General features: G+C 41.6%; 1 protein-coding gene across 1 annotated transcript in view; it reads left to right on the top strand.

Moving 5' to 3' along the window:
• LOC145346371 (uncharacterized) overlaps window positions 1-24,618 on the top strand; it is a 186,621-nt gene that overhangs the window by 14,218 nt on the left and 147,785 nt on the right. The window contains exon 6 of the mRNA XM_080193530.1: window positions 30-276. Coding sequence (XP_080049656.1) covers window positions 30-276 — 247 coding nt within the window. The remainder of the gene's footprint in view (window positions 1-29; window positions 277-24,618) is intronic.

Genomic DNA, 24,618 nt, shown 5'->3' with positions numbered 1-24,618 from the left:
ATAGTTTAAACTTGCTGTTGTTGTTATAGGAAATATGGAAAAGAGATGCTCTCTTTCAGAAGACAGAGGCTGATCTCCTGCAGTCCCGAGAAAATCTCAAGGAGAAAATAGCAAAGGTGGAAGATTTAGACACCATAGCCAAGGGCCTGAGAGTGGGAATGCAGGAATTACAGAATCGTATGAAACAGATAGATAAAGAAAATTCAGCATTGAAAACAGAGATTCAGCAACTAAACCAGGAACTACAGGATATCCATCATCAATACAGGGAGAAGGGTAAGCATTTTCTTTTAAACAAAATACTGGGGCAATGGCGGTGCAGTGGTAATTGAACTGGACTAGCAATACAGGGACCCAGACTAATGCTGTGGGGATGTGGATTCAAATCATGACACCATGGCAATTGATAAAATCTGAAAAATGAAACTAATCTCAGTAATGGTAACCATGACAACTATCTTTGATGGTTGTGAAATCCGCCTGGTTCACTAATGTCCTTTAGGAAAGTGATCTGCCATCCTTACTGGTCTGCATGTGACTGTAGTATATGGTGTTGATTTTTAACTGTCATTTGAAATGGCCTGCCAATCCATTCAATTTAAGGGCAATTGGGGATGGGCAACAAATGTTGGCCTTGCTAGTGAAGCCCAAATAACATGAGAGAACTTTGTCTGGGATATAGGCACAGTTCTCTGCAGCCAAGAGCAAATGTCCACAAGGCTGTGTTGCCTGCTCAGTGCCAGGGTTTGGGACATCTGCTCGGGGCTGGGGAGAAAACTGGGGGTTGTGGCAGGATCCAGTGGTCATAGTCCACATACATTCCATCGGTATAGATAGGACCAGGAAGAAGGTTCTGCTCTGAGAGTATGAAAGCTAGGAACTAATTTAAAAAGCAGAACCTGAGCCATGGGCAAATTGATGTTGGATAAATAAGAGCATAGAGTTAAGTGCGTGGTTCGAGGTTACAATGATGTTGCTTAGATTGGGTGGCATGCCTTATGAGGATAGGTTGAGAGAGCTCAGTCTTTTCTCCTTGCAGAGACAAAGGATGAGAGGTGACTTGATAGAGGTGAATAAGATGTCGAGAGGTATTAATCGGGTGGATTCTCAGAGGCTTTTTCCCAGGGCTGAAATGGCTGCCACAAGAGGACACAGGTTTAGGGTGCTGGGGAATAGGTAGAGGAGATGTCAGGGGTAAGTTTTTCACTCAGAGGGTGGCGGGTGCGTGAAATTGGCTGCCGGCGTTGGTGGTGGAGGCAGATACGATAGGGTCTTTTAAGAGACTTCTGGATGAGTACACAGAACATAGAACACTACAGCACAAACAGGCTCTTCGGCCCACAAGTTGCGCCGATCATATCCATACCTACCAGGCCTATCTATAACTCTCAATCCCATTAAATCCCATGTACTCATCCAAAAGTCTCTTAAAAGATCCCAGCGAGTTCGCCTCTACCACCACCGACGGCAGCCAATTCCACTCATTCACCACCCTCTGAGTGAAAAACTTACCCCTGACATCTCCTCTGTACCTGCTCTCCAGCACCTTAAACCTGTGTCCTCTCGTAGTGACCATTTCAGCCCTGGGAAATAGCCTCCGAGAATCCACCCTATCTATACCTCTCAACAATTTATAAACCTCTATCAGGTCACCTCTCAATCTTCATCTCTCCAGGGAGAAGAGACCTAGCTCCCTCAACCTATCCTCATAAGGCATGCCTCCCAATCCAGGCAACATCCTTGTAAATCTCCTCTGCATCCTAACATGCGACTTAGTAGGATTGAGGGTTATAGGTAAGCCTAGTAGGTAGGGATTTGTTCGGCACAACTTGTAGGCTAAAGGGCCTGCACGTGCTGTAGTTTTTCTATGTTCTATGTTCAATGATTGATATGGGAGAAATTCAATTCAAGAGGCATATAAAGTTGTGAAACAAAAGTATTAACCCTGAGGACTGGGAGCATTTTAAAATTCAGCAAAGGAGAACCAAGAAATTGATTAAAAATGAAAAAGAATATGAAAGTAAACTGGCAAGGAATAGAAAACAGATTGTCAAATCTTCTATAAATGAAGTAAAAAATAAGTAAAGACAAATATGAGAATGGACAATTTATAATGGGCGATGCAGAAATGGCAAAGAAACTAAACAAATACATTGGCTACAATTTAGCAGCTGCATTAGCCACGGACACACATCCTTCATGGGCCCACATGAGATTTAGAAACCAAAAACCGAATTTGTGCTAGCAGCATCTCTCCAATGATGTGATCAGGTTCACACCCAGGAAGGACGTGATTAACATATTTTGTAATAAAATGAATATCATCATAGTGTTTAACACTACTACTTCCACCCACAACACAATGTTCCACCCAACTGGCGTGACATCATGCCAGCGTGAATCACTATTGGTGTTCAGAAATGTCATGGTGCTTTGGGGTAGGGAGGATTTCAGATTACAGCTCTCTTTAAAGATGGTACCCTGAACTCTGTAGAGGCTAAAGTGATTGTGCAAATTATGCTTTCAGATTCTCTGCACTAAGTGCCAGATAATCTGGAGCAAAAGCTCAGCTGTGCATCTATTGAGATACATGCTTTTTTTCAGTCTGACCCTGACACTCTAACAAATTGTGGGAAAGTTCCATTCATTGTGTCTGTCTTCATAAACAAACACAGTGGGGGGATTCTTCTAAAAAAGTTCGAAGTGCTGAATTCCTGGGAAAACTGGTAGAAATAATTATTATTTTTCAATGGAAGTTCAGACTCGAATCTCCCACACTCTATGCAATGCAGAGGTCATAATTGTGAATCTCATTAAAAGCTCAGTGGAGGGGGGGTGCTATTCATGCCAGAATCTGACAGTTCGGGCCTTCTGCCCATGCGCAGTGTTTAAGTTGAGGTTTATTTATTAGTCACAAGTAAAGCTTACATGATCATTGCAATGAAGTTACCATTAAATTCCTCAAGGAAATTCCCCTATCTGTCAGCCTGCGGTTTGCTGGCCAGCTCCATTGTGGTCCAGCCCGGGGACACCCCCCAACCTTCACCCCCAGTGTTGCTCCTCCACCCCAACACCCCCCATTGTCCGATCATGGCCCCTCCCTCCACCCCCCCCCCCCCCCCCCCCCCCCCCGGCATTCATGGACTGGCCCAAACCTCACCATCCCCCACCCTCTACTTCCCAGAGTGCCCCAATCTCCAGTCCCCCACCCTCTAGCAGTGACCATTTCCACACCCCCAATCCTGGAACACCCCCCACCCCTTACAAGAGGTAGACTCCTCTGGCCAACCACCTACCCCCCTCCCCACCCCAGCCCGCCCATCGCTTACCTCCCTCCGGCCCCACCAATTGCCCAGGCCCTATGCCCAGTGAGCAGTGCTAAGTGGGCACACTGCCCCTTAGGCAGTGCCAGGGTGGCCATGCCCAGTACGCAGTACTTCCCTGCCACCTAACCCATTGGGGAGCCCCAATTGCTCCCTCTTCACTCCAGTGGGGTCTCCTGCTACTTCCCTGAAAGTGAAGAGCTCATCTGAACCCCGCCAGACTTAAGGTGTACTTGTAAGGGGTGGGGGGTGTTCCAGGATTGGGGGTGTGGAAATGGTCACTGCTAGAGGGTGGGGGACTGGAGATTGGGGCACTCTGGGAAGTAGAGGGTCTGCTAATCACATTTAACTAACATTAACATAAGATTTAAATCACTTACCTGCTGTTCCCGTCGATTTCCAGCTTGGTTTTGACCACACCGGACATCCGGCACTCGGAGATGCGCGCGCGGTTGGAATGCACGCACAAATCCCACGCTAACAATTAGTGCATCACGATGGGAGGATCGCCTCCAATGTGTCTGTTCTTCACAGAGAAACAAAAAAAAACTTCCTCAAGTGTTGGGGAGCCAATGTACCAATTAGATTGTGGAACTGAAATAAATTAGTATTTATAAATTAGTGACGGAGAAATTAATGGGATTGTTAAATTGATAAATCCCATGGACCTTATGATCTACATCCCAATGTTGAACGAGGTAGTTATACAGATAGAGGATACATTGGTGATTATCTATCAAAATTCTATAGAATCTGGAATGGTGCCTGTGTATTGGAAGGTAGCAATTGTAACCCTACTATTTAAGAAAGTAGAGAGAGAGGAAACAGGGAACTACTGGCCTGTTAGTCGGACATCAGTCTTGGAGAAAATGCTAGAGTTTGTTATAAACTGGGCACTTAGAAAATAATGGAAGGATTGGGCAGAGTCAACATGGATGTATAAAAGGAACTCATGTTTGATAAACATCTTGGAGATTTTTGAGGATGCTAATAGCAAAATAGATAGGGTGAACCAATGGATGTGGTGAGTTGGCTTTTCAAAAGATTTTCAATAAGATCCCACACAACAGGTTAGTAAACAAAATCAGAGCACAAAGATCTCATCTAGGGTACTGCATCCAGTTCTGGGTGCCATACTTAAGGAAGGATAGAAACATAGATACGAGAAGCAGTAGTAGCCATTCAGCTCTTCAAGCATGCTGTTGCTGTTTCATCTATTTAATGATACTCATTCGGCCCTTCCACTATTCATCTTGATCATAGCTGATCATCGAATTCAATATCCTGATTTCCCCCCTTCCTCCCATATCCATTAACCTCTTTAATAGAAACATAGGATATGAATGAGTACAAAGGAGATTCACAAGAATGATTTCAGGGATAAAGAACTACAGTTATGAGAGATTGGGGCTGTTTTTCTTGGACAAAAAAAGGCTGAGAGGAAGCTTGATAGAGCTGTTCAAGATCCTGAGGGAATGGGCTGGGTAAATATTGAGAAACTGTTCCCACTTAAGAGTACGTCAAGAACTGGAGCGCACAGATTCAAAATAATGGTCAAAAGAAGTAAAAGTCATAGAGGTTTACAGGATGGAAACAGGCCATTCAGCCCAACTTGTCCATGCAGTCCTTTTTTTAACCTCTAACCTAGTCCCAATTGCCTGCGTTTGGCCCATATCCCTCTATACTCATCTTACCCATGTAACTCTAAAAACTTCATAAAAGCCAAAGTTGTACCCACTTCTACTCCTGCCCCTGGCAGCTTGTTCCAGACACTCACCACCCTTTGTGTGAAAACATTGCACCTCTGGACCCTTTTTGTATATCTCCACTGTCACATTAAACCTCTGCCCTCTAGTTTTAGACCTCCCTTTTGGAAAAGATATTGACTATCTGGCTGATCTGTGCCCCTCATTATTTTATAGACTTCTATAAGATCAACTCAAAGCCTCCTATGCTCCAGAAAAAAAAGTCCCAGTCTCTCCAGCCTCTCCTTGTAACTCAAACCGTCAAATCCCACTAGAACATAAGAACGTAAGAACATAAGAAATAGGAGCAGGAGTAGGCCATCTAGCCCTTCGAGCCTGCCCCGCCATTCAATAAGATCATGGCTGATCTGTCGTGGCTCAGTTCCACATTCCCGCCCTCTCCCCATAACCCTTAATCCCCTCTCTTATCAAAAACCCATCAACCCGTGTCTTAAAAATATTTAGCGAGGTAGCCTCCACCACTTCAACGGGCAGAGAATTCCAGAGATTCACCACCCTTTGAGTGAAGAAGTTCCTCCTCAACTCCTTTCTAAACCGCTCCCCCTTTATCTTGAGGCTGTGCCCCCTAGTACTACTATCCTTTCTGAGCGGGAAGAGTCTCTCCACCTCTATCCTATCCATCCCATTCATCATCTTATACGTCTCAATGAGATCTAGTAAATCTTTCTGCACTCTTTCTAGTGATGTGAGAAAAAATGTTTCATCGAAAAGGTGGTTGGAATCTGGAGCAAACTTCCTGAGAGGGTAGTGAAGGCAGGTTAGATTTAGGTATTCAAAAGAGAATTGAATTATTATCTGAAAATAATCAATGCCAACTGATGGTAGCTACTGACTATCTTTAGTGGAAAGGAAAATTGGCAAATTGTAGAATGTGCCACCCAACCATTACTGCTAGTTTTCCACCCAATTGCAAAAGTTAAATTTTGCCCCTTAATTCCAGACTCAATTCATTTGCTGTTGTTGTTTCATCTGTTTAATGATACTCATTTGTTTTGTATAGACTGGGAAAATGATAGGAATGTGACAAAAATTCATGAGTTACAGGACTATGAAAAACTGTCAGTAGTATCAAACAGCCATTTCTGGAATGTAAGTACTGAAAAATTCATTAAACTGGGTAGGGAATTTATCAGGTAGATGGTGGGGTGATATTGCAAACAGGCATTTTACAGGTAAAAACAGTTGCTGTCTGCACTCACATAGTTGTATTTTATACTGTTGCTGAGGGACAATTGTATTAATTTGTGTCTTCCATTCCCTCTTAAAATGTGCTGACAGATTCAGAGAAAAAAATAATTGTAACACAAATTTTAATGATTTATTTGTCTGACACTATTAAAGTTCTTTTCTAAATTTAAAAAAATTCTCCGTTTCTTAAAGTTACAAAGTCAATGCATAGAATGAACCAGGCAAACCTGAATCATCTACTTGCTTCAAAAACCAAATTCAAATTGAAACCAATTCATGATCCCCTCAAGATAGACAAACAAGATCCAAGCAAACAAGATAAGGCATTGCACCCCATCTTGGGCTTTATTCAACCCTTGATCTTAGTCATTCACCTAACGAAGGGGCTAACCCGAAAGCTAGTGAGTTTACTATCAAATAAATGGGTTGGACTGAAGCCTGGTGTTGTCAGACTTTTTACTTAGCCAAAAGGCCAGGGTCAACCTGTCTGCTCGTTGACCGTCCCCTACCAATTAACAGGTTACTTTAAAATTGAATTGATAGGTTGCTATTGTAAAGATGCTTTGAATCTACAAATATGCACCTTCTGGTCTTTTTCATTGAGATGTTTAATTTTATTACCACTCTCTCTGAATTAATGAAATGTAAGGTGTAGGCTTGGATTTTCATGGAGATGTGGTGACTCCATGGGCCTATAAAAATAGAGGGCAGGATCCAGATCTGAAATTCCCATCCCTATTTCCAACAAATCCCATTTTTGCCGGTAGGCTGGATGGGCAACAGCTTGTAAGTGGCTACTTAAGGGCCTCAATTGGAGCAAGGTGTCCTAGGTCTCACCTGTCACAATGTGAAATTGCAGAGAAGTTGGGGTGGGTGGGAGCCCACGGGGAAAGCAATCCGAGCAATTTTATACTCCCAAACCCAACCCCCACCTGTAAACTCGCCTGGGTGGACCTGTAAAATTCTGCTTGTCGGAGCTGCAAGGCAGAAAATAACAAAAAGTGCATATTGCTTTTAAATCATTATACAGGGAGTAGCAAAGGATTGGGACATACACATGGATTTGGGGAAAAATATCAAAGAGAACAACAGCAAAACTATTTACAAAACATAACAATATGTTAACATCAATTTACTTCTAAGCAAATGAGACTCTCTTTTTGTTAATTTTTTTCTTGGGGCCAGAAAACTTTTTCAGCAATGATTACTTACCACAGAACGAAAAGTTCAATTAATTCTGATTGTACAAACCCAGCTATTTCTCCTGTCTTTACGTAGAATTATACAAAATATATGTAGCACAGAAATTTTGGCCCAACTACTGCATGCTGGTGTTCTCATTCTCCGCTCAAGCCTTCTACCTTCCTTCTTTGTTTAATTCTATCAGCCTCAACCTCTCCCCTTGGTAGTGATTCCCCATTCTTAACCATTCTCTGAGTGAAAGAGTTATTTCAAATTCCCTATTGGAACTTATAATGTCGACCTTATACTGATGGTCTTCATTTCTGCTTGTGCCATACATGAAAATACTTTACACATATCTACTCTTTCAAAATTTCTCATGATTTTCAAGACTCAGTTCTATCATCCTTCAGTCACTTAAATTCAAGAAGAAAGGAACCAAGCCTGTTTATCTTCTAATGGATGCATTTTTGGTATCATCCTTTTTGGACACTCTCCAGTATTTCTACATCCTTTATATAATTTGACAACCAGAACTGAACATAGTACCCCTATTGTGATCGAACCAATATTCAATACAAGTTTAGCTAAACCCTCTTTTTCTGTTCTATCCTTTAGAAAGAAGACCTAGTTGAGTTTTTATAGCCTTACTAACCTGACTCATTACTTTTAATGATTTATGTATTTGTACTCTGTTTCCTTTCTCCTTTAACCCATATACATTTCTATTTTCCAAGCAATATGTGACTTTTTGTTTTTCTTAGCAAGATGAAATAACTAACTTATCTGTGTTGAAATTCATCTGATTTGATTTGATTTATTACTGTCACATGCATTAGCATACTGTGAAAAGTATAGTTTCTTGCACGCTATACAGAAATGGCATACTGTTCATAGAGAAGGAAAGGAGACAGTGCAGAATGTAGTGTTACAATTATAGCTAGGGTGTAGAGAAAGATCAACTTAATGCAAAGTAGGTCCATTCAAAAGCCTGATGGCAGCAGGAAAGAAACTGTTCTTGTGTCAGTTGATACGTGACCTCAGACTTTTGTATCTTTTTCCTGACAGAAGAAGGTGCAAGAGAGAATGTCTAGGCTGTGTGGAGTCCTAAATTATTCTGGCTGCCTTGCTGAGGTGGTGGGAAATGTAGACAGAGTCAATGGATGAAAAATTGGTTTGTATGATGGATTGGGCCAAGTTGATTGGGCTACATTCATGACCTTTTGTAGTTTCTTGCGGTCTTGGGCAGAGCAGGAGCCATACCAAGCTGTGATACAACCAGAAAGAATGCTTTCTATGGTACACCTGTAAAAGTTGGTGAGAGTCGTAGCTGATATGCCAAATTTCCTTAGTCTTTTGAAAAAATAGAGGCATAGGTGAAAACTCTCAATTGTTTGCTCGTTCTGCAATTTTGTTAATGTCTTCTTGTAATTTCTTATAATCTTCCTCAGTGTCAACTACCCAGCCTCGAATTTGGTGTTATTCGTAAAGTTAGAAATTGCCTTTTAAATTCCAAAGTCTAAATTGTTAGTATAATTTTTAAACAATAGTGGCCCATAGTCTTTGCTTACTGCCTTACAACCAGCTGGCTATCCATTTGTCTATCTGTCCCCGACTGAACAGGCTGTAACCTTATTCATTTGTCTATTGTGTGGTGCCTTTTGCAAATCTAGATAAAGGACATCTACTGCATTGTCCTTGCCAACGCAACTCTGTCTGTTAACCTAATTAAACTTTTTCATGAGATTCGTCAATCAAGATTTTAACTTTCAAATTCATGCTGACTATTCATTATTTTTGTTTCTGGATGTTTTTCTATTTACTCCTTAAGCACAAATAACATTATTTTTCTTACCAGCTCACTTTAGAGCAAGAATAATGGATAAATAGCTTGTGTTCACACCATCATAGTAAATCCCAATGGCAGAGACAGCAATAGGAAGCCTATGGAAAGGTGAGGTATGACTGACAGCAGCTTCTGTATTTCTGCACTTAACTACTCATCTATGAACGACAGAAATTGTTGTTAGTTTTAACACAATAATAATGGCAAGTGCTGATAGAATCACTGTTATTTGTGTAGCAAATTCTAGACTGATGTATCTCAAGTGAATCATAAGCAGCAACATATAGAATTTGCAGCTGTGTTTTCCAGTAGGATTTCTATTCTCACCAAACTTGTGATGATCAGATCACCATATTCGCTACAAAATGTAGCAATATTAATAAAACAAACGTGTAAACTTTTGAACGTTGGTTTAAGGTTTTAAACTGTCAGGAATCAAGAGTGAAACTCACTGCCAGAGCCAGGAGCAAAGTAGTTTTGCTGCCCAACAAGCCGGCTGCATGCACTCTCAAAGAGTGGTGATAATCTATTAACTGAAGTATTCTGTTTTTGACGGTATACTCCAGTTTATTTCAAATAAGTTAACTTCTTCAAGAGTGAAGAGTGTCTATTTATCAGAATGTATATATAATAATAATACTATTTGGGAATGAACAATTCTGTACGTATTAGCTTCGCAATCTGACTCTTACCTTGCTTATTCTCTGTTGCCTGCCATTTCTAAACACATCATCCTGACCTTTGGCTCATGACTAATATCCTGTAAACTCCCCTTTTATACAAATAGCATCCTATTTATTTCATCCATGGTTTCAACAGATGTATAGAGATGGAGACTTCCCTTCTTGTCTAGGGCTGGTTCTGGTTCTCAGGTCATCTCTCTGGAGTGGTCTTCTGGGTCTTGTCAATCTGATGATGAACTTCACAGCTAGTCCAAGTTATGAGGATTCAAAAATAGTTACAACTTTGCTGTCAGTCAATGAGAGCAGGAACTGAATGTAGAACTATGATTGCAGGAGCAGTGATGAGGCCAGAATTCTCCGAGATTTGGCTGAGCGCCAAATTCTCCGTTCTCTTTAGCAGCTAGGTGTGAGATTGGAAAATTCTGGCCAACATCTGAGTAACTGCTCTTCCAGTTACAGATTTTGTGTCTCAAGTGTTGGCTGCTCCTGTTCCTCCAATCACAGGTTTCCTCTCTGACACCCCTGTTGTTCCTCCAGATGCAGAATCGACAATTAGAGAAGCAGCGAGGGCAGGAGGGAAGGAGCCTGTGATTGGAGATCTGGACCAGTAGCAAAGAAGAGGCAGGAGAATTGTCAACAAAAAAAAAATTCCCAATAGAAAGAGAAAGAAACAACTTTCTTCAGAGTAGAACCTCAGAACTTGGGAGTGAATGGACAGTTCAAACTTATTTTCCTCTCTTTAACAAGTTTTATTTTTAAAAATCCATTTGGACTTTTTTTTGTTGGAAGGGAGGGGGCTGTTCCTGCGAGCCACCAGGTGAGTCCTTTCTTCATTATTTATAAACAAAAATACCCCCCCTCCCCACTTTCCTAGTTATGAATCCTGTAATTCTAAAAGAGGTTTATGTTCCCCTTAATCACTTCACTCTGTGGAGCATGCCTCAGTGCTCCTAGTAAAGTTTAACACCTGTAAGGCTCTTTACACAGTGGTATCAACAATTATTACACAGAAAGTTCACCTCTCATGGCATCAATCTGAGCTTCCACTGTAGCAGCCAGACCTTTGACGGAAACTACTTTTTAAAAAAATCTTGCATCAGAAATGAGGGTTTCTTGCAAGGCCAGCATTTGTTGTCCATCAATGGTGGCCTTTGAGAAGGTGGTATGTCCCTTTCTTGGACCACTGTGCTCTACAGTGTTTAGATCTATTCACAATTCTGCTAGGAAGAGTGTCCCAGGTTTTCGATCCTGTAACATGAAGGAACAGCAATTTAATTCCAAGTCAGCCTAATGATTGGGGAACTTTCTGGTGGTAGTGTTCCCATGTGTTTGCTTCCCTTGTCTTTTTAGATGGTAGAAGTTGCAGGTTCAAATGATAGTGTCATTGTGCGTCATTGTTGAAAGAGTCAATGTTCAATATGGTGGGTGAAGTGCCAATCGAGCAAATTGTTTTGCCATGGTAAGTGTCGAATAACTTGAGTGCTATTGGAGATGCCCCCATCCAGAGAAGTGGAGAGTGTGCTATCATACTCCTGATTTGTGCCTTGTAGATGGTGGACAGGATTCAGAGGATGAGTTTCTAACATCTGACATGCTCTTGTAGCTTCAGTATTTATACGGGCTGGTCCAGTTAAATTTCTGGTCAATGGTTACCCTGTGGATGTTGGTGGTGGGGGAACTAGCAATGGAAACACCATCCAATATCAAGCGGTGATGGTTAGGCTTTCTCTTGTTGGAGATGGTCATTGTCTGGCATTTGTGTGGCATGAATGTTACTTGCTACTTTCCAGCCCAAACCTGAATATTGTCCATGTCTTAGATTTGGACGAAGACTACTTCAGTTTCTGAGGAATTGCAAGTGGTACTGAACAATGTGCAATCATCAGCAAATATCCAACCCTTTGACCTTATGATGGCGGGGAGGTTATTGATGAAACTATTGAAGATGGTAGGGCCTAGAATGCTGTTCTAAGAAACTCCTGCATGTCTTGGCACTTAGATCTTCGGCATCTGGTGACCATAACCATTTTCCTTTATGCTAGGTATGAGTCCAACTAGAGTGTTTTCATCCCAGTGCCCATTAATTTCAATTTTGCTAGGGCTTGTTGATGCTATCACTTGGTCAAATGCTGTGTTGATGTCAAGGGCAGTCAGTCTCAGCTCACCTCTTGAATTCAGCTCTCTTGTCTATTTTTGAATTAAGGATGTAATAAGATCAGGAGTTGAGTGACCCAGGTGGAACATAAACCAAGTATCATTGTGCAGATTATTGCTGTATTGATGATCATGAGTAAGCTGATGGTGCTTTTAAGATCTGGTTACTCCATGTCTCGGATGTGGATTATCAGGTCCTGTGGACTCCATTGATTTTTGTAATATATTTTTCTCCAGTGATGGTTATTGCTCTAAGTTTCTCCTGCTCTTTTTCCCCTTTTCTATGGTAGAGGTAGTGGTTGTAATCTTCTAAAATTCCCTAGATTCTGGAAAGATCCCAGTGAATTAAACGGCACAAATCACCATCATGCAAGAAAAAATGGATACAGGAAACAGGAGTAGGCCAGTTAGTATAACATCTGTTATTGGGAAAATGCTAGAATATATTGGAGGAAACATGATTTGAAATAGGAAAATTGTGTTTGACAAATTTATAAGATTTCTTCAAGGATGTAACAAGCAGGATGGATAAAGGAGAACTAGTAAATATGTCATTTAATAAGGTGCCGGATAAAAGATTTCTACACAAGATAGTTCATGATGGGGCTTAGATACTAGCATGGATAGGATTGGCTAACAGGAAGCAGTGATTCAGAATAAATGGGTCGTCTTCAGATTGGCAAACACCATGGGGCTGCCATAGGGATTAATTCTGGAGCCTCAATTGTTTACAACCTACTTTAATGATTTAGGTGAAAGGACCAGCTGCATTGCAGCCAAATTTGCTAGTGATGCAAAGCTAGGTAGGAAAGAAAGTTGTGAAGAGGATACAAAGAAGCTGCAAAGATTATAATAAAAATTACATGTAGATTAAGTGAGCAGGCAAAATTCAACAGGTAGAGTATAATCTAAGAAAATGTTTAGTTGTCCACTTCAGTAGGAAGAATAGAGAAACTGAACATTCTTTAAATGGAGAAAAGTTACAAAATGCTGTGGTACAAAGGGATTTTGGTGTCCTTGCACTTGAATTTCAAAATGTTAACATGCAGTATAGCAAGTAATTCGATGGGCTGAAGGGCTTTTTCTGTGCTGTATGACTATGACTAGAAAGCCAAATGGTATATTTGCCTTCATGGCGAGGGGGTGGCATATAAAAGTAAGGAAGTTTTGCTAAAATTGTACAGGGCACTGGTGAGACCACATCTGGAGTACTGTGTGCTTTGATCTCCTTACTTAAAAAGGGATAAACTTGCATTAGAAGCAGTTCACAGAGGGACCAATAGACTGATTCCTAGGATAAAGGAGTTGTCTTATGAGGACAGGTTGAGTATATTGGGCCTATACTCATTAAACTTTAGAAGAATGAGAGGTGACCTTATTGAAAAATAAAAGATCCTGAGGGGGCTTGACATGGTTGATGCTGAGCAGATGTTTTCTCTCATGGGGAAATCCAGAAATGGGTGGCACAGTTTAAAAATAAGGGGGCTCCAATTATGATGGAGATGAAGAGAAATTTCATTTTTCGGAGAGTTACTAATCTTTGGAATTCTCTTTCATGGAGAATAATGAATGCTAAGTCATTGAATGTATTCAATACTGAGTTAGACAGATTTTGGATCTACAAGGCAATCAAGAGTAATGGGGGACAGGCAAAAAAGTGGAGTTAAGATCACAGTTAGATCAACCATTATCTTATTGAATGGCAGAGCAGGTTCAATGGGCTGAATGGCCTTTCCTATTGCTTTTTCTTATGATCATACTTCTACCTTGGGAACAACATCCATTATATTTATTACTCTTCTGTGAATTGCTTTGAGACATTTGTCTATATTAAAGGTACAAGATTAATGCATGCAGTTGCCACAATTTTATTTTTTTAAGTAAATGAAAGTGAATTTAGTTGGCAAACACAGCCTCAAACGATCACTTATGTTCTGTTGATGGTTAGCAATATTTAAACTATTATTGACACACTGTAAATGTGAGGTAAAACAACTTTTAGAACATAAGAACATAAGAATTAGGAGCAGGAGTAGGCCATCTAGCCGTTCGAGCCTGCCCCGCCATTCAATAAGATCATGGCAGATCTGTCGTGGCACAGTTCCACATTCCCGCCCTCTCCCCATAACCCTTAATCCCCTCTCTTATCAAAAACCCATCAACCCACTTCTTAAAAATATTTAGCGAGGTAGCCTCCACCACTTCAACGGGCAGAGAATTCCAGAGATTCACCACCCTTTGAGTGAAGAAGTTCCTCCTCAACTCCGTTCTAAACCGCCCCCCCTTTATCTTGAGGCTGTGCCCCCTAGTCCTACTATCCTTTCTGAGCGGGAAGAGTCTCTCCACCTCTATCCTATCCATCCCATTCATCATCTTATATGTCTCAATGAGACCTCCCCTCATTCTTCTAAACTCTAACGAGTACAAGCCTAGTTTATTCAGCCTCTCCTCATAGCTCAACCCCCTCAACTCCGGCATCAGCCTAGTAAACCTCCTCTGCACTCCCTCCAAGGCCAAAATATCCTTGCGTAAGTACGGCGCCCAAAACTGCACACAGTACTCCAGCTGCAGCCTCACCAATGCCCTATAAAGCCGCAGCAAGACCTCCCTACTTTTATATTCAATCCCCCTCGCGATGAAGGCCAGCATCCCATTCGCCTTCCTGACCATCTGCTGCACCTGCAAGCTGGGTTTTTGCGACTCATGCGCAAGGACCCTGAGGTCCCTCTGCACCGTCGCCTGCTGCAGTTTTTTGCCCTGTAAGTAATAGTCCTTCCTACCATTATTCCTACCAAAGTGGACCACCTCGCACTTGCCAACATTAAATTCCATTTGCCATTTTCTGGCCCATTCGCCCAGCCTATCTAGATCCTTCTGTAGACTCTCCACACCCTCCGCACAATTTGCCGTTCCACCAGTCTTGGTGTCATCAGCAAATTTCGACACCATACACTCGGTTCCCTCCTCCAGATCATCTATATAAATGGTAAATAGCTGAGGCCCCAGCACCAACCCCGGGGCACTCCACTAGTCACCAACCGCCAATCCGAATAGCACCCATTGACCCCCACTCTCTGCCTCCTATTTGACAACCAATCCTCTATCCACGCTAACACCCTACCCCCAACTCCATGTCCCCTGACCTTCTGCAATAACCTCTTGTGAGGTACCTTGTCAAACTGTTTTTAAAAAGCATAAATTAGTTGAATTTTGACTTAAAACAAAACTTTTATTTTCCACCCGTTTACAGCAATAACAAATGTAAACATTTTAATCACTGAAACCTAAAAGGCACAGAGGGAGAGGGAGACACACAAGGACAGAGAAATTTGACTTTCAACAGCACTGGGCACCTGGGTGCCGTTTTGCGCAGAGTGACAATGCTGTATTTCCAAAGCCACATCAACATTCCCAAAGATGCCCTGGAACTTTTGTCCGGTGGATTACTGTTGCCAGATGGGAACACTTTAATGTCACATTGCAATCACTGCAATTGTTTTGGTAACAAAAGTGTGATAAACATAACATATGGAGCAGCAAGCTTGACAACCCGGCTGCACAATGGAACTCTCTCTGGCCAATGATGAGCTTGCAAAAAAAAACTAGGGAAGGCAAATCTAGCAAGACGCCAGCCAGACTCTAACGAGTCAAAGTTGGCCCAATGTTACCCATCCTTAACTGCTTGCCCCCAGGATGTTCTTATCAAACAGTTACTTCCCCCATGCCATTCTCAGATGCCCTGGAATACAGGTCGTCCATGAAAACTGAACAGCAGTGGTTCCCATTTGCCCTATCAACAACAATAGCAACACTCATATCTATTGTGCCTTTAGTATAATAAAATTTCCAAGGCGCTCCATATAAGTGCTATCAGATAAAATTCTACACCAAGCCACATGAGGAGATATTAAAAATAATGACCGTTAATACAATAGGTTTTAACAACAACAACTTGAAATTATATAGTGTTGATAATGTAGTAAAACCTTCCAAAGCAACTTGCAGATGCTTTATCAAACAAATTTTGAGACCAAGTGACATAAGGAGACATTAGAATAGGTAACCAAACACTTGGTCAAAGAGATGGGTTTTAAGGAGCATTTTAAAAGAGGAGAGAGGGGCTGAGAGGTTGAGGGTGGGAACTCCAGAATTTAGACAGCTGAATTCATGGTCACCAATGATGAAGCAATGAAAAGCGAAAATGTACAAGAGGCCAGAATTGGAGGAGCTCGGAGATCTTGGAGCAATTATAAGGCTGAGTAGGTTACAGAGATGAGGAGGACGTTGAAGACAGGAGTCAGAGATTTAAAATTGAGGCATTGCTGGACTAAGAACCAATGTAGGCCACAAGCACAATTGATGTGTGAATTGGACATGACGTGAATAGGATGTGGACAGCAGAGTTTTGGAAGAACTCAAATTTATGAGCATGCAAGATGGGAGACTGCCCAGGAATACATTGGAATAGTTGGCAACCGATCCATAATTGAGGTTTTCAGCAGATAAACTGAAGGAGACTAGAGGTGATGTTACAGAGGTAGAAGTAGGTGGCCTTGATGCAGGATGGTGTCAGAAAGGATGCCAATAGGATGTCAAAGTTGTGAATAGTCTGGTTTGGCTTCCAACCGTTGCCCAGTAGAAGATTGAAGTCAGTGGCTAGGGAATGGAGTTTGTTGAAGCAACGATAGTAGCGTTTACATAATGCCTTTAACATAGCAAAATATTCCAAGATGTCTTGATTGAAAGTCTGTAAAGCAGCAGTTTCTTTTGGAGCACATTTTTCTTGTCTTTAATGTAGCAACAGTGCACTGCAAGACTAAAGTTCATTTAGCTATAGCCTCTTTTTGCAGATAGACTAAAATACAGTTGAGACAAATGTTTTGAAAGCCTTGTTTGGACCTAGTTCCCATCACAGGGCCGTCTTATCTAGTCCGTTTATCCTGGTGGGAGAGGCATGAGAAAGATTAACCCCTGTGTTTAACAAGAATCACCGATGCCATACATGTAATATGTTTTATATTCAGCACTCATGGAACATGACATTTCAGAATCAAAGAATCCCTACAGTACAGAAGAAGGCCATTTGGCCCATCAAATCTGCACCAACTACAATTCCACTGAGGTCCTATTCCCGTAACCCCACATATTTATCCTGCTAATCCATCTGACACTAGGATCAAGTTGGTTACCAATCAAATTAATCTGCACATCTTTGGTTGTGGGAGGAATCCAGAGCACTTGAAGGAAACCCATGCAGACATGGTAGAACATGCAAACTCCACATAGACAGTGACCCGAGGCCAGAATTGAACCTGGGTCCCTAGACCTGTGAGGCAGCAGTGATAACCACTGTGCCACCCACCGCTCTACAGGATGGGGCTAGTGTTATTTCTCACGTGTGCAACTCTTAGTTTAATGACAGAATTTTATGCATACGCATATCTTGAAACATTGAATTTATGTTCTATTTACACAAAAGTGAAAAAAAAGAAATTTCTCATGATCTTAACTGCTTTTACTGTGTGCTGCTTAAACTACAGTTCTCTCTTTGTAGCTTAAATTTTTAGAAAGAACTAAAGGTTGGTGGAAATATTTTTCCAGCACTAACATATCTTTGCAGATAGCATGGGGTATTACATGGGGTATTGATCTCAAAATTGTTTTGCACAGGAAACTTTTGTTTGAATGGTATTTGTTTTTCTTTCTTTCTCCTAATTTATAAACGCAGCTCTGTGAATGTTACCTGTGAGAAAGGCAAGGTGAAAGCATCTAAGAAATTACCTCTTAACAAGAATCTATTGATCATCCTAAATCAAAATAATATGTTTGACATAAGATTACCTGCCAGTTTCAACATTAGGTACATTGTGCTGTAGCCCCGGGCAGTTGTACGTCTGCCAAAGGGATTGTAAATAAAGCATGCTGCTGTTGCCTGCGCCCCAACCAATAAAGAAAGAACAAAAAATTTAAAGAAACTTAGTTAATATGAAGAACTTGAACTGTTGATGAATTAGTTTTGTAATTTGTTTTGTTCTAAATGATCAGGATTTACTTAAATATTTTAATTTTCTCTTTTGATCAGATGGATTATTGCATCCAAAGAGTTATTTTGGAAATTGAGCAGATCAGAGGTTGAATGAGTTCATGGGACGTGGGCGTTACTAAAGAGGGCAACATTCCTAATTATGTGGTATGGTGGTGAGCTGCCCTCTTCAATACAACTGAGTGCATTGTATTGGTCGTACAGTAAAAGTGTTGCTTGCAGGCAGATGGTGTGCATTAACTGGGGATTGCTTATGCCCTTTTAAATGAATACAGACTAAAACTGCCATTGTTGGGTTGGCAGGGGCTTGCTTGTAATTTGTAACTCTTGCAAATAGATGCTTATAAAAGTGTGTTGACTGAGTCCTATCCTACACCGACTGGCTTTCTGAGTTGGAACATAGTAGCTGAGTATGGCTTACAGGTGAAGGCTGGAATTCTTTTACAGAAAACTAAAATCCTAGTGGACATTGTGGAAAATGGCAGAAAGCAACTGCAACTGTAAATTATCAAGTTATGATTACCCTCTGATAATCCTGGAGTCTGAACCACATGTCCAGGGGAAAAATGAAATGGGTATGTGGACAGGGTTTATGTCCCTACTATTGTCATCTCCTACAAAAAATACAAATCAGAGCTATTTTACAAGCTGATTATATGTCAGATAGTGATGAAGATTTGGATCTTTTATAACAGTTTGTGGATGAAATTTACATGAAAGGTGATCTATGAGGCTTGGTCAGAGTTTGGTTGATTTCAGAAAACAGATCCTACCCAGGGAAGGATATATCATGGACTTATATAAAAGGTTGACAAAATTCAATTTGGAGATCCCTGTATCAGTAATAGCATTTCAATTATTGATTTGTGCTAAGGTGTCTCAAATGGACAGGTTACTGGTTCTAGTTGGTGTTCAGTTCTTGGAGAGGAATACCCCATTGGATCAGGTGTTTTCTGCCTTGAAATAGTTTCCTGGGGAAGAGTTATTGTCTTCAGCCTTCATTGAGCAAATGGAATATTCAGCATGAAACAAATAATAGCATACTCAATTATTGCCCGATTGCAAAATAGTCCAAATATTGGGCTCAGACAACAATCCACTGGAACGATTAAAGATAGGCAGAATGGGGATGAAAGCATATTTAACAGATCTAGCCACTGCAGTAGAGGAAAGAGTTAAAACAGCACTAATAAGCAAACAAATCCCAAGTCTACCCAAGGAACAGTTACTAGGTACTTCACATGTGACTTTAAGTATCATTATGTGATGGACTGTCCAAAGTGTGGAGCCAACATACCTGAAATGACACTCCTCAAAGAGAACTCTGAGGCAGAGGATAGAGGTAAAGATGAATATGAATTAATTAGACAGGTCACAAGGAATTTTAGTGCTGTGATGAAAATATTAGTCATGGACTCCTTCAGTTGTACAGTATTACATATTCTTTTTCTTCAACAGTAGTGTATATAGATGGGTAAAGTATTGGCTAGCTTTTTATCTGCAATGCTGGTCGTGGAAGTCAGGAAAATCCCAGGCATGACCCAATCGCCTAAGTGCCAAAACAGATTGGATTTTCATTGGGGTGGGAGCAGAGGAGGAAGGTGGGTGTGAGCTTTAGTCAGGCCATCTGACCTGAGAGAAAGTTCAGAGGCAATAGTGGAGCCGATGGCCTAGTACTTTTGTCATTGGACTATTGATCCAGAAACTCATACTCAACTGAATATGGCTGCTTACAGGTGAAGGCTGGAATTCTTTTACAGAAAACTAAAATCCTAGTGGACATTGTGGAAAATGGTGGAAAGCAACTGCAACTGTAAATGATCAAGTTATGATTCCCCTCTGATGATCCTGTAGTCTGAACCACATGTCCAGGGGAAAAATGTTCTAGGGACCCAGGTTCAAATGCCACCATGGCAGGTGGTGGAATTTGAATTCAATTTAAAAAAATCTGAAATTACGAATCTACTAATGACCATGAAACCATTGTCGATTGTTGGAAAAACCCATCTGATTCACTAATGTCTTTTTGGGAAGAAAATCTACCGTCCTTATCTGGTTTGGGCTACATGTGACTCCAGAACTACAGCCACTTGGTTGACTTTCAACCATCCTCCAAGGGCAACTAGGGATGGGTAATAAATGCTGGCCAGCCTGTGATGCCCATGTCCCATGAATGAATAAAAAAAACACATGGGCTACTGGGTGTGGAGGCGGCCTGCTTAAAAGGCCCATTTCAGTGCAGTGGGACTTGCTCGCAGTTATAATAAAAACAGAAAGACCCTCTACCGCTCACACCCTGTCAATCCCATGAACTCCCATGCCACTGCATGCTTCCCATATTGAACTTTGGCATTTCCATGACCATTCACCCACTGTACACTTCATAGAATATTTATAAAACCAATCAACTCTATAATAGCAGTAGGTCTTAACACAGCAGTCATTCAATGATAACTTTGCACTTCGTTTAAAAAAAAAATACATTTTTATTGTAGGACAATAAAAATAAAATACGATGGAAGGATATAATCCCTATTAATTAATCTATGGTCCATTGACTTCTGTTGCAATTGACTTCTACACAATTGTCTGTCCTAGAAGTTGGAGCAATTAAGTTTTTTCTGTAATTTTGAGCTCTTTACATGCACAGGGTCAGACTTTCATCAAGGCTAGGATATCAGAAAAATGATAAAGAACACAGAGGCACCACACCAGATCGCCCGAAATGGAGTTTATTTCAGGAGATTTCGTGCATTGTAAAAGAGAGGGTGATAGGGAATGGAAGGGACTTGGTAAGGTAATAGGTTATACTGGTAAAACAGCATTTATTGACCATGGCAATCAAACTGTTAAGGTTCATTCCAAGAATAAATTGAAATTACTTACAAAATCTCAGACTTTGAGCAGCTAATAGACATTAATAAGGCAGAAGAGTTATCCCAAGCCCAATATATACCCCTCAGCTGACATTTCCAAAGGTGGGATCTTCCTTTGTGCGAATTGGTCACCTCATGACTGCACAATGGCCGCGACAAGCTTCACAGGGTGAGTGAGGGAGTCTTCTGGCACTGGCTGTGAAAGGTGGCAGGTGAATCTGAAGTATACACTTTTGAGCAGTGTGTAGCTTTTTCTTTCTCACCCTCTCCTGTGTGCCAGAGGGACGTCCTTGAGGGGGTGGGGAGATGGGTTTGGTGATTTGACCTACATATCTTGAGAACCTGAGGCAGGATGTCCTACAAGGTATGAACCAGAATGCTTCCTTTCTTTCCTTTTCTGCTACCACTTTGCCTCATCATTAAGACACTTGGACTCAAAGCATGATGAAGTTTGATGGACAAGTTGTCGTCATTTTGAATGGTTGGTAGCAAGCTCATCCCAGTCACTAACATCAATACCACCATGCTTCAAGAAATGTTTCACAGTGTCTTTGATTTTGATTTAGATTTATTTCTTTGCAAACAAGAGGTCATAGCTTTAATAGGTTCAACAGTGAAAAACAAAGACCACAGAGCCATCTCGGAACAGAACCGTAAGAAGAAATCCTCGTGATCGTGAAACTTTGGTGACTGCCAGTAAACGTGAGGACAAACTTAGAGGCAATATGGCAGGAAAGAGTTTGAAGCTTAATGTGAAGTACTTGTCACAGGGCTTGTCATAGAATCATAGAATTTTACAGCACAGAAGGAAGTTATAATATAAGAACATAAGAAATAGGAGCAGGAGTAGGCCAACTAGCCCTTCGAGCCTGCCCCGCCATTCAATAAGATCATGGCTGATCTGTTGTGGCTCAGTTCCACATTCCCGCCCTCTCCCCATACCCCTTAATCCCCTCTCTTATCAAAAACCCATCAACCCGCGTCTTAAAAATATTTAGCGAGGTAGCCTCCACCACTTCAACGGGCAGAGAATTCCAGAGATTCACCACCCTTTGAGTGAAGAAGTTCCTCCTCAACTCTGTTCTAAACCGCCCCCCCCTTTATCTTGAGGCTGTGCCCCCTAGTCCTACTATCCTTTCTGAGCGGGAAGAGTCTCTCCACCTCTATCCTATCCATCCCATTCATCATCTTATACGTCTCAATGAGATCTCCCTTCATTCTTCTAAACTCTAACGAGTACAAGCCTAATTTATTCAGCCTCTCCTCATAGCTTAACCCCCTCAACTCCGGCATCAGCCTAGTAAACCTCCTCTGCACTCCCTCCAAGGCCAAAATATCCTTGCGTAAGTACGGCGCCCAAAACTGCACACAGTACTCCAGCTGCGGCCTCACCAATGCCCTATAAAGCCGCAGCAAGACCTCCCTACTTTTATATTCAATCCCCCTCGCGATGAAGGCCAGCATCCCATTCGCCTTCCTGACCACCTGCTGCACCTGCAAGCTGGGTTTTTGCGACTCATGCACAAGGACCCCGAGGTCCCTCTGCACCGTCGCCCCCATTATGTCTGCACCTAAGAGAGTGTATCGTCTCACACTTCTCCACATTTAAATTTCATCTAACAGTTTTCTGCCCATTTCACCAGCCTTTTGATCTTCTCTTCAAATCTATCACTATCCTCGACACAGTTTATTTTACTTCCAAGTTCTATGCCATCTGCAAATTTTAAAAATGTACCAGGTACACCCAATAGGGCGGCGCAGTAGCACAGTGGTTAGCACTGCTGCTTCACAGCTCCAGGGACCTGGGTTCGATTCCTGACTCGGGTCACTGTCTGTGTGGAGTTGCACATTCTCCCTGTGTCTGCGTATGTTTTGTCCGGGTGCTTCGGTTTCCTCCCACAGTCCAAAGTTGTGCGGGTTAGGTTGATTGGCCATGCTAAAAAAAAAATTGCCCCTTAGTATACTAGGATGCTTAGGTTAGAGGGATTAGTGGGTAAAATATGTAGGTATATGGGGCCAGGGCCTGGGTGGGATTGTGGTCAGTGCAGACTCCTTGGGCTGAAGGGCCTCTTTCTGCACTGTAGGGTTCTATGATTCTATGAACTCAAAGTCTTTAATGTATAGTAGTGGTTCCTAATACCAACTCCTGAAACACACCACTATATACATTCTGAGAAACAACCATTCACCACTACACTTCGTTACCTGTCACTCAGTCACCTATGCTTCCCTAACTATCCCTTTTTATTCCATGGGCTTCAACTTTGCCGGCAAGCCTATTATGCAGGACATTGAGAGTCCGTAAAGGCCACACCAACTGCATTACCCTCCTGAGTCCTCTCTGATACCTCATCAAAAATAAATCTAGTTATTTAACTACAAATTTGTCTTACCAATCTGTACTAGCTTTCCTTAATTGACTTACACTTGTACGCCTGATTGCCAGTTTTGTTACAGATTATCATTTCTAAAAGCTTTCCCGCCAATGAGATTTAAGTGGCTTATATCTGCTGGGTTTTTCTCGCATGTTTTTTGAACAAGTATGTAAGCTTCGTAATTCTCCAGTTCTCTGACACCATCCCAGTAATTAAGGGGGTTCAGAAGATAATGGCCAATTGTTCTTGACAATTTTCACCCTTACTTCTCTCAGCATCCTGGAATGTATCCTATCCAACCCTGGTGATTTATCAACCTTAATTACAGCCAACATTTTTTTTATCATCTCTTTATCAATATTTAGGCCACTCGGTATCTCAACCCCTTCTGATCCACTATGGCACATGCAGCTGCTTCTTAGTAAAAACAGATGCAAAGTGGTCATTTAGAACCTCAGTTATGCCTTCTGCCTCCAAAGATAAACCCTCTTTTTAAACTCTTATTGCACCTCCCCACCCTCCTTATTCCCACTTTAGCATTGGACCTATAAAATACTTTTGGGTTCTCTGTAATGTTAACTGCCATTCTCATCTCATTATCTCTCTCTTTGCCATTCATATTTCCTTTTCACTACCTCGGTGAACTTTTCAGCCTGGTTCTGACTTGTATTATCAAGCTAACACCTGTCACACACACCCTTTTTCTGCTTCTCTTACTCTCCATCTTTTGCATCAGGGAGTCTCTGGTTTTGTTCTATCTTTTCCCCATCATAGGAATGTACCTCACCAGTACCCCAGCCATTTCCTCTTTAAAGGCACCCCAATTGCTCAGTTACAATTTTGCCTGCTAGTCTTGCATCCCAATTTACGTAGGCCAGCTGCTTTATAATCCTGCTGAAATTGGCTATACTCCAGCTAAGTATTTTTACTGTAAATTGAAAACTGAACAATTTGTATTAGTAGTCGTGGCACAATGGTTAGCACTGCTGCCCCACAGCGCCAGGGACCTGGGCTTGATTTTGGCCTTGGGTGACTGTGGAGTTTGTACGTTCTCCCCGTGTTTACGTGGATTTCCAATGGGTGCTCTGCTTTCCTCCCACAATCTAAAGATTTGCAGGTTAGGTAGATTGGCCATGTTAAATTGCCCCTCAGTGTCCAAAAATGTATAGGTTAGGTGGATTA

Source organism: Carcharhinus amblyrhynchos, chromosome 8 (genome assembly GCF_965287045.1).
Source record: "Carcharhinus amblyrhynchos chromosome 8, sCarAmb.v2.hapA, whole genome shotgun sequence".
NCBI lineage: Eukaryota > Metazoa > Chordata > Chondrichthyes > Carcharhiniformes > Carcharhinidae > Carcharhinus > Carcharhinus amblyrhynchos.
Note: the sequence above shows the minus strand (reverse complement) of the source record. Positions and strands in the feature narration are given on the sequence as shown.